Source organism: Mytilus galloprovincialis, chromosome 12 (genome assembly GCF_965363235.1).
Source record: "Mytilus galloprovincialis chromosome 12, xbMytGall1.hap1.1, whole genome shotgun sequence".
NCBI lineage: Eukaryota > Metazoa > Mollusca > Bivalvia > Mytilida > Mytilidae > Mytilus > Mytilus galloprovincialis.
This window is the reverse complement of record NC_134849.1, coordinates 4,506,702-4,518,570: the sequence shown is the minus strand read 5'-3', so window position 1 is coordinate 4,518,570 and position 11,869 is coordinate 4,506,702. Positions and strand designations below refer to the sequence as shown.

General features: G+C 30.9%; 1 protein-coding gene across 1 annotated transcript; it reads left to right on the top strand.

Moving 5' to 3' along the window:
• Positions 1–2,284: 2,284 nt before the first annotated feature.
• Positions 2,285–11,483, top strand: LOC143053451 (uncharacterized). The gene is made up of 6 exons (XM_076226238.1): positions 2,285–3,237; positions 6,602–6,756; positions 9,387–9,502; positions 9,911–10,054; positions 10,370–10,431; positions 10,767–11,483. The coding sequence occupies exons 1-6, from the start codon at positions 2,576–2,578 to the stop codon at positions 11,404–11,406; spliced, it is 1,779 nt and encodes a 592-aa protein (XP_076082353.1). The 5' UTR covers positions 2,285–2,575; the 3' UTR covers positions 11,407–11,483.
• The last annotated feature ends 386 nt before the right edge of the window (positions 11,484–11,869 follow it).

Sequence of the window (11,869 nt, the reverse complement as noted above, 5' to 3'; positions counted from 1 at the left end):
CTGCAGTACTATATTATCATTAATTTGTTTTTTCGTTCCGTCTTGTCTTCAATGTGCATGACATGTTTGCACCTGACATCAAGTTCTGAAGTTGAAAGTTCAAACCCCTGTCGTTTTAAGAGGTGTTCAACTGTCTCCAATTCTAATTCATAAAAATTACCAATTTTCATTGAGAACTGATATGATACCGTGATTAATTTGACCACCGTGATTAAACTTATCACGTGTATTACAGCTAACAAACAAACGCCAAAACGTTAAGAAAAACATTTATCTGTGTTGCATTTTGTGTATATCAACACTATTTCATTCATGTTATAAAATTGATACCTTTTACATAGTTACAATTCGACAAGTGTCGAGGATCTCGCCGTAGACCGTGAGAAATACATGAGCATAGTTATACTTTGTAAATATCCGTTTGCAAGATGAGCTTTACTTTTGATACACTATGCAATGGGAAAGGAGTAGCATGAAAGTGACAAGTAAAGATAATAACAAAAAAAACAAAAAAACAAAAACAAAAAAAAAAAAAAACAAAAAGGATATAGCAGGACAACAAGAAAGCAAAAAGCAAAGAAAAAAAAACACATCGCAGTGGCAAAGAAATAGCAAGAAAGTGATAAGCAAATAATAACAAAACAACACAAACTAAAATAAGAAAAACAAAAAAACAAAAACCAACAGTAAAAGTCAACAAAAAAAAACAAAAAAACAACAACAACAAAAACAACAAAAGCAACAAAAAAACAAATAAACACTAACATATCGATATAAATGATCATAAATAAGAGCATGTGGTATGAGGCATAGTCTTCTAGTTTCCATGATTGTCGGTCAGTCACTTTTTCGAATTTTCCAATACAGCAAATCGTAAGCGTTGGGTTTTGTTTTATTGAAGTTCGTTAAACCCCTAGCCCTTGATCACACATATTCCATGTCTATTCGATTTTCTTATTGATAAAACAGCCATATACATTCTTAAAAATATAATTAAAAAGGTATATTTGTTAGATTAAAATTCATTCACAAAAATATTTTAGAACTTATGGTGTTACATGTAGCTATTTAAAATAATTTGATACCTAATATCAATAGAGATTATTGTCCTGCATGTGATACTTGCCACTGGACATACATTCCACAGAAACCAGTAATTAATAAAAGAGCAAAATAAGTTACTTTTTTTTTTTTTTTTTTTCCCAAGTAAATATCTTTTATTATATATCTGCTGTTTGACAATCTACTCGGATTACAAAATAAGTTACAGGAATATATAACGCACGTTCGTTGGCATGAGTTTTCAGCTTTGGTTTTGCTTCTATTTGAAATGATAAATATAAAGCTGCAGTTGGATGTTATGTTTAAGGTTTTAAAAATAAAAATTTTAACACTAAAAAACGTAACTAATAATATAATTAAACAAATATCGTCAGATCTTAATATAAGTTAATATATATGGCTATTTATACTGTTTTTTTTTTTAATATAAGTTAGCATTGGCAAGCATGGACGCAATCTCGGTATTAGTTTGCGTTTAACATCTTACGTCACATTATAAACAATATGGTAGCTTTATTTTGTAAAAGAAAGAAAACAACGCATAAGTTATTAATTATCACTTAAAGTAAAGATCAACATAGATATCTATGAAAACTTTCAAAAAAATAAAGAAAAAGAAAAGGAAGGAAATGAAATTTCAGACAAAATTTTGGCAAAACTTTAAATGCAGTAGTTTCAATTTTATATACTGAAACCACAAAGACAAATATATGTAAATTAAATAATCGTATATGGGTCCAAAAAACATCCTTTAATTCAAATCAGAAATACACATGATAAACACATGAAATATACCCACTTTACAAATTTACATTTTGGGAAATGGGATGAAAATATGAAAATTTTATTTCGTGAAACCTTCATTTTTTCTCGTGATTGTCATAAGATAAATAATCCACGCCAATTTTACTGTAACAGTAAACTCTTTTGATAGGGAAAGTGACAAATTAAGATTATTTCATAATTAATCTCCCCTTTAAAAAAAACGTAGATGTCAGATAGATTAACAATAAAATTTAAAGTTTTGTTCAATCATTTTCGATAATTAACTGACCAAAAGATGACTAAACTAGCCAAGCTGACTGCCAAGACCGCTGACCACTGTTGATCACACATGTAAAGTTCACCTGTCAGATACCCGTATTGTCAATCATTAGAAACTGACCAATCAGATCGCGAGTTTCATTAGTGAACTATGTTTTATAATAACTTTTTGTGGTCATTTTTCTATATCTATTGTGCAAGTCCTTTGTGATTCACGGCTTTTAGTCTTCGATGTAGGTAAATTTGTGAAATAATAGAAGTTATATTGAAATATTCTTGTTTGGTTAGAAATTCGTGATAACCAATGCTAGGTTTATTGTACGGCTCTCTAATACGATTAACTATACGGCTAATTCTCACTTGAACACTTTTTACCGAAAATAGGTGCGATATATTGTTTCACACTTTTGGTTAATGCGATAGACCTCTTTTTGTCAAATTCTATAATTTGATAACGAAATAAATAAACATGCAACAGAATAGCGATTTAAACTGTGAGGTTGACAATTCAGCGAATTTTCCTCACTTTTCCGAGAGAAGTAGTACTGAGAATTTTCAACATAACAATGATTTAGTGGCTTGTTTGAATGAGCAATACGCCGAGAGAAATCTTAAGGGTTATTACTGTGAGTATAACTCTCCAGAAACAGCTAAACAGCAACAAGACAGACGATCAGCGCCATATGTTCATATCTCACCGGAAAAATCTTCAGAAGAGGGAAATGAAGATCACGCAAGTTCCGACGGAGGATACTCGTCGCCAGGGGGCAGTGATGGACCAAGTTTTATCTCTTTACAACCTGCTAATATGGAGCACATGCAGAAAACAGCCGCGATGGAGTATCCTCCTCAATACCAACAACAACAGCAACAGCCGGAACTGCATCATCAATATCAGCAATATTCTGGGTACGAAACCGTTCCTTACTACCCTCCTCCTCAAAGCTATGATCCTGCCTCGCCTCCAACTCAGTGTGGTGGCATGCCGCCGTCCATACAGAACATGTCGTGTCTCTCGCCACCCCAACAGATGCCACCACAGCGGCAGGTTTGTGTGTACCTGTGCAACAGAGAACTCTGGGTAAAGTTTCATCAACACACGACAGAGATGATCATCACTAAACAAGGAAGGTAATTACCTTTATTTAAGTTTTCTTTATTTCCTTGGAATTGTTTTGTCAAACTCAATTTCTTAAATATTTATCGATTCTCTTCATATTTGAGGTTTTTGGAGAGTAATAAATAATTTAGACTTGAGAAGTTGAAGAACTGTGGGAACTAAGAAAATGAATATATATTTATTTATTTAGAAACTATGAATGAGAAAAATGGTGTCAAATAAAAAGAAGAAACCTCGAAATCAAATAGTGTTGATATAATTATGTGATTTTTAAAATTTTATCCGCATTTTTATTAGTTCTCTTAAAACGATATTTCAAATGTAGAGAACACTATTTAGCTTATAATCAAAAAGTTAAAATTACGATGGCGGGAACTTCGGCAGTGAATACAACGTATATAACAAGATGTTTCAATATCAAACCAATAGAAAGGATTAGTTCTGTGAAGTTTTACTTGTAAATAAATTTACATTTTATTTTTAAGTTTTTGAGCAAGAAGTTAGAAATGACGCCCAAAATCTTTCCGCTCATATATTGGAATTTTAATCGACGAACAAATACACAACATAGTTTAAGAAATTAAGGACATAGTTATTAAGTTTATTGTTTATTCAACAATGATAAATATCTCCGAAATTGTTATATCTGTTTTCCGTGCTATCTCAATATAATTTTTTGGTTCGTTGGCCTGTTATGAAGAAATAAGAAAATTCGAATTTGTTCTCTAAAATTATATTAGCTTATCCAATTATATTTCAATTTATGAAAGTAAATATCGTATTGTAGTTCACATTTCCCCGCTTAATACTGAAAATAAGACTATTGATTACCTTATACATGTTTTTTTTTTCTCTAAAAAAACCTAAAACGAATTGAAAGATTTTATGCTCCTAGTTTATAGAATTGTTCAATTAAAAGTTTGTTGTTTAGTAATGTTGCTCATACTAAACAAAAAAAATGCTTTCAATTGATATGAATGTATCTAACAAAACCATTTGACATCACTATTTACAAATTGCGTAACCTTTGTACTTAAAATATTTTTAATTACGCTTTTTGAAGTTTTATTGTTTAAGATAGTTTGTAAATTATCTTTGTCAAATGTACACGTGGATTTACTATATATATAAACCTATGATTGCGTTGGATAAAAGCCGCAATTTTTATACGTGTGCATGTTAAACAAATTTCGTTGTAGAAAGGTCTAAATACAGCACAAACAACATTTTCCAAAAGACTAAAGAAGTGAAGAATTATATTTTAACAAAACGCATTTGACTAACAGGTCGAACAACTGATGTTCTTTAACCTTGCTAACTGCAATTGGCGATTGCCAAATAAAATTGATCACAAGATGTTACAAAATGGATCTTAATATAAATTTGATACTAAACAGAAAAAAAAACTTGTGGCCACGATGTTATGCCACAAACATACGGTGTCAATACTTTTTTAGTACACCAGATCCGGATTTAGACAATAAATGTCTCTTCAGTGATGTTAGGGATCAAAACGGTATTTGGAAGGCCATATAAAAATACGTATTTTGGACATATTGCCGCATTTAAAAAGAAAAAAAATACTTTACGGAGAAATTTCTCAATTCATTCTCCTATTTATTAAATTATTTAATTATTTCCAATAAATGGTTAAACTAACACAATATATTTTACGCATCGGGTAAAAGTAGTTATTCGTTTACACGAATGTTTTTTCTAAACTGCGTAAGATTTAAAAAAAAAATTCAAGATTGCAATAGCCTGAATGTAATATTTGCCGCTAGATATTATCTATAGACGGTTCAGTGATCAAAAATCAATTAAACAATTCCCCACTGCGTTTTGCATTTGATATATATAAATGAGGGTACGGGTGATTAATAATTATTCAAAGCCATGACAGTACATTTTTAATGCCTATGCATTTTCCGCTTATTTTTTATACGAAAATTGCTTTCATTAAGTTTTAAAAAAAAAACAGTTCTAGAATAAACATGCATCTGCGAAAATAAATAAATCATAATATTTAAAGTTTGCGATAAATTCTGATCTCATCGATAAAAGCAATCTAGTTTACCAAGGAACGCAAACAAAATAAATTGCCGCGAAATAATTATATATTTTTTTTTAAATATAGTCACGCGAATCATTTGTTATACTTTTATTTTTTAAATATTTTTGTTTATACAAAAAACAGAAAAATGTTCATTCAATAGAAGTAAATAAACAAATGGGGTTATTATGTCTTTGAACACACAAACTTTTGATATATACACAAGGTAGTGTGATTTTGTTAAGTTCTGTCAAAACACAGACTATTTTAAGTGCGAAAACAAATTATCATATTTATGATTCCGCTTTCTCTGCAGATTTAGAGTGATAATCCCTTTTGATAATCCCTATTGATAATCCTTATTGAATATATGTATGAATAGTTTGAATCAATGACTCTTAATTTTTATTTGAAATAGATCATGATGACTTTTGATCTTTTCGATAAACATTAATAACATAGAGGTTTATTTATAGTAGCTAAAAGTAACATAAACATTTGTGTACACTAAAATTATGAACTGAACTATTGATTATTTGTCTTTTATTTATTTATTTTTATTTCTGTGAGTGTTTTTTTTATATATAGTTATGTTTTCATGCGCTCATTCTTTAATCTAAGCATTTTGTTGTTTTATTTTACTGTTAATCTAAATAAAATTAATATAAAATAAATATTATTGGAAATACAAATTTTCGACAATGTTATTGTTGACACAAAAAATCTTCGTTGAGCAGATTCAATATCTTATTAAAGTCATACGGGCATCACAGACCTTTAAATAAATGGCTTGGATGAGGAAATTTTATAGAACGTAAATTCAAAAAGGCTTGTATGTGTAAAGAGTTGCATCCATAATGTAGGAAGAGTCCTTCTGTTGTTTTTTTCTTCTTCTCCAAATCATGCCTATTTGTAGCCATCGTTCGGACTTAATTTATAGATCGTTAACTCTGAAAGTGGCAATATTTTACAACTATCATTTAATCCTGTCTTTTTTTGGTTTTTTTTTTTGTTTGTTTGTTTTGTTTTTTTTTGTCGTCGGGCAGTAAAATATCAACAGACACTCAAACTGTCATCAAAAGTTATGTAATATGGACAGCAGACCTCCAAACTAACAAAATACAAATGTACAACAATACGTATTATGCATTTCAAGCTGTTTATATGTATATATTTAAAACGTTGTCCTGAACATGCTTGAAAATTTTGCCACTGAACATTAAGCAATAAACAATCAATATATCTATAAAAAAAATGTTTTGTTCCTTCAAAATATCAAGAGTCTGAAGTTGATTATTTATAATTTGTTTGTATTTTTTCAGACGAATGTTCCCTACACTACAATATAGTCTGACCGGATTAGATCCACACAAACAGTACAATGTATTTGTGGATATGATTTTAGCTGATCCACATCACTGGAAGTTCCAAGGTGGAAAATGGGTGCCATGTGGACAAGCTGAACCTGTACCACAAAGTAAGTATTTATTTCTGTAATTTGTTTTTCCATGGACTATGTTTTCTGCCGCATGGACACAATATGTTGTTCTACTCAAAATGATGTAATGCGTTATTCCAAATGCACAAAAAAGTTGTTTTTATCTTTGATGGCAAAAACAAACAAAAAATGTTATACTTGCACCCTTTTAAAGGAATTTATTATTTAGTTGTTAGGTTATAGACCTGTACAAGAAATTCCCTCCCTAGTCTGTTTCAAAAGCTTTCAAGGAATAAGCAGATAGTTACATGTACATCGGAAACAAAGGTTCACACATGTGATGGTATAAGAATATGATTCGCATCAAAAAGATACATGAATAAGATGAAACGTTAGCAACCCAACGACAAAACAACAAAAGATATCTAGAAGCAGTCAGTTGTATTGTTAGGTGTAGTTAAACCCTAGGTCTAATAATTTAAATTTTGATAAAATATAGCTCGAATAGTACAAAGATTGGCTGAAGGAAACCAGTTGCAACGTGTAATGTGGTGTTTATTAAACAATTATAGAAAATTTAATAAAAAGAAAGTCTTAATACCGGTGAACGATTTGTGATTAAAATGAAAGCTCTTTGAAATGAAATCTTTTCTTAAATGTTATTAAGATAATTTGATCTTTTCTCCTGGAGATGTATTTTGTTTTCCCTTAAGATAACTGTTAATTCTCGGATCTGTTAACAGACACATAATTGATTTCCCCTCGTGACGTATTTGTTTATTTTTCTCTATTACACTGTTAATTTAGCAGTGAATTTACACGAAATGGATCTTTTTTTCGTGTCAAGGATTCAGTTGTTTTTCTTCTGCAAAACATTGTTAGTTTTTTATTGAGGAGGTTTGAACTTGATTTTTCTCGCGTGACGTATTTTTTCCTAAAAGAAAACTATTATTCTAACAGTGAAAATGAAAAGTTTTTTTCGCGTGTCGTAGTTTTCTTTTTTCTTTGACGAAAATTGTGAATATATCAGTTGTAATGGACGTATTTGATCTATTCCCGCGTGACGTTATTTTGTTTTCCTTTACGAAAACTGACAATTTATCAGTAAACAGGCACGTGTTGAATACCCTTTCATACACAATCGATTGACTCTTTGTTTTTATCACCTCATTTTTTTCTTATGTAAAGTTATTTAACTTAAACAGTTTTTGAATGTGTTAAATGAATATAGAATTTTTAATATTGACTTTCTCAAACATTTGGTTTACATGCAATTTATTTCATTTAGAAAAATATTATGTAATACATTAAATACATAAATATAAATATACAGTAAATTACATATATCAACAACCACCACCAAAATAATCTAAGTTTTTCAAGAGCAAAAGGTCAAAATAAAATACAAAATGTATCCCTTAATTGTTAACTTGTATAATTATTTTTTTACGGTACAAAAATAAACTCTCGAGAGCTTTATACAAAGCTTTTTATTGTGTAAATTTATTTGTATTCAAATATTTAATCAATTAATACCATTTTATTTCATTTACATAACCGTCCTTTCCTTTATCGTTCGCGTTAGGGCGTTAGCTTCTAATTGTATTTTATTCTCTGCAATTCGAACCTATTTAATCAAAAAACATGTCTTCTTTCTACATAGATCTGTCCATGACTTATGACTGTATATAACTCTGGCTAGAACATGTCTCAATAGAACCAGATACATGTATCTCATTTCTTGATCCAAATGAAATAAAAAAAAATATCATTTTACAATTCAATAATCGAGTAAATCTTTGTACATCCGAACTAATTGTCAACCTAAACGATGGGTAATTAAGCCTCAATCTATTATAATCCGTAACAATAATTTCTATATAATAATCCACGGAGCCAAATTACCGTTGGATTAATAATTCACCTGTTACTATTATATTGATTGTTTATGCTATTCCTTTCGATCAGAGACCTTTAATATCCTAGTTGTATTATCCAATTTTTTTACAAATGGCAAATTAGCCATCAATTACGGTGGCTACTTTATCGTAATTCCCAGCGACGTTCACAATGGGTGCCGTATTGCTTGCTATAGTTGGCGTTATTAAAAGGTGGACAATTCCAAGCCGTTTTAAGTGGTATGGTCATGTTTCCGTGCTTAATTACAGTTAAATAAGCGAACGTCAACAATAGAAAGGGAAAATAATTATAGAAAATGTAACATGGATTTTATTCACCTGCCCATTGTTGATATATTCGGTTTTAATGCTGTGTGGCTATGGTGTATTGTATTACGTACATGCTGATGCAAAAACATAAAAAAAAAATGCACAAACATTTAAAAAATGTGTTATGTATGTTGAAACATTATTTCCCAAAAAATATTTTTACAATTCACCTCTGAACTCGGTTCTACGGAGCCGTCTAACTATATTAATCATGTATAAAGTCGGAATATCAGCATATGATATCTCCCGCCACTTTCCTATGATGAAACAAGTCTATTAATAACATCATTGTAATCTTGAACTGTATACTTATACTTTTACAAGAACCCTCTTCAAAATTGTCATCTTTTGCTATTACAACTTATCTTTATTGTGATTATTCATATTTTCATAAATTTTCTTATTAAATGTAGGTTAATTTTTACTCTTGTTTATTTTCAGCTGGTAAAGTTTATCTTCATCCTGATTCACCAAGTTCCGGCGCACACTGGATGAAGCAGGACATAGTGTTCAGTAAACTGAAACTGACTAACAATAAAAACAACCCAGGAGGACATGTAAGTCAATAATGACACTCATTTTCAATTTTTATCATTTCTGAAATTCAGATTATTCTTGTTCACTTTTACTGTTTTGTACCATTTGCTTATCTGTATAAATTAAATAAACGAAAACTTAATATACAAATCTGAAATTATCTTATCAAATATAATCCTTCGTCATTTGAGTTTTTGGTGGAGAGTTGTCTCTTTAAATCGTACCACATCTTCTTATTTTTATGTTTATTTGCAATTGTAAATCAAACGAATAATCATGTAACTTTGATACACGTAGACATTGTATAACAAAATAAGAAATTCTTGAAATTTGATTTTTTTAGAAAAAAAACCTTGTTGCGCGGTTATGTGTGTTTGAACTACGTCTATAATTGCCATTCAATAACATTTCTTTTCATCATTTTACAGGTTGTTCTGAACTCCATGCACAAGTATCAACCCCGTATACACGTGATCGAAGTTGGCGGAGGACAAGGAGACCAAAAGAATCTAATGACGCATGCGTTCCCGGAAACACAATTTATAGGTGTCACTGCTTATCAGAACACAGATGTAAGTTTCAAAGAATAATTTCATATGCATATTTACTTCAGTAAATTTGAGCTGCTTTATATTAATAGGATAAAAAAATAAAACAAACTTTAGTTGAGAATTCTACGATAACAATACCGAAAAGAAATAAAAACCATACATTTATTTATTTTGAAAGTTTAATATTTAGAGTTTGCTTATTCCTTGTCAATCTCTCAAACTGAGATGTCATATGGTTAAAGACTAAACACATGTTTTCATATTTGCCTTTAACAGCATTAAAAACCAACATACACGTTTGATGTTATCCACTACAGTAATTTCTTATTTTTTCAGGTGACTCAGTTAAAAATTGATAACAATCCGTTTGCCAAAGGATTCAGAGACAATTTTGACAGGTAAGTTCCTATACATAGAAACCCCGCCAAAATCTGTGTGTGTCTGTACTTGTAAGTCAGTAACCGTAAATAAGTAGTTGTCGATGGTTTATGTCTGTTATATATTTCTTTCCGAAAATTACATTGTTATACATTATATGTATATGTTTTGACGATTTATTTATCGATTACTTATTCACACATCGTTCGGTATGTTATTTTATCCACTATCAAAATAGTTTAATTGTTGATACATGTAACAAGAAGGGCATACGGAGTACGACATTACTAAAAAACTGTAAATCTGTGTTATAAAATTTCAATATTTAAAATTCGCAATTCTATTTTTTTTTTAGAAATTGTGATATTGGAACGCCTCCCCCTGCTTACCCAATGCTTACAATGGCACAACAACAGCAACAGCAGCAACAACAGCAATACACCATCCGTGAACACATGTACACAGACGCGCATGGGCAGTTTGTTTCTAGAGTTCCCACATCATTCGCAGCAGACGACAGAGATATGTTGCAATTAAACCGGGAACAAGCAGAGCATCTTCGGAATGCAGAAATACAAAAGTGGCAAATGTCCCTCAGAGAATCAGATAATCTTCAAAACTTTGATATCACAAAAAGGAACAAACGAAAAATGGAGGATAATATGGGAAAAGAAAGTGAAGAATATGAACAGAAAGACGCATTTGGACCCGAGTATGGCGCTGGACTTCCTGTTACTTCCGGTGATAATTCTTATCCATATACTGCTTTTGTCAAACGTACAAAATACGAAGAAGAGGCATCAACAGACGTAAACGGGCACCTTGCCAAAGAACAAGCAGGTTTTGGTAGTGGGTACCAGTTTAACGGTGTCTATGAAAACAATATTGGTACATATGCTGAGCCTGACAATAGAACTCCTTCATACGAAACGTACAATGGTATGCATCAGCTTTACCAGCAGTCACGTGATGTACGGCCGTCTGCAGTTTATTGAATATTGTGTAGTGACAATTATGTTAATTTATTTATTGGTTGTGGCTCCGGAGCATGATCTATTGTCAAACATATTTGTCATCCATATTCATGCACCAGAGTTGTATCCAAATAAACTCATCATAGATCCACACGGCAAGTCATCCATATTCATGCATCAGAGTTTTATCCAAATAAACTCATCATAGATTCACACGGCAAATATCGTACATAATACCTAAATGCAATTACGCTATTTCTGACAGCAGAGCCAAACATTGATAATCTAATCTTCCAACTGTCCCAGTTCAATATACGAGCGGCTGATCTTCGCACAATGATGGAAACAATTATGGGCACTGGAATTATCCGTAACGTTACAATGGTAAAGCGACATAGATTGTTGAACCGCCGTTTCCAGCTTTAAGAAAAAATGCAACGGACTAAAATCAGAATAAATATATAATACAAACATATGCATCGGT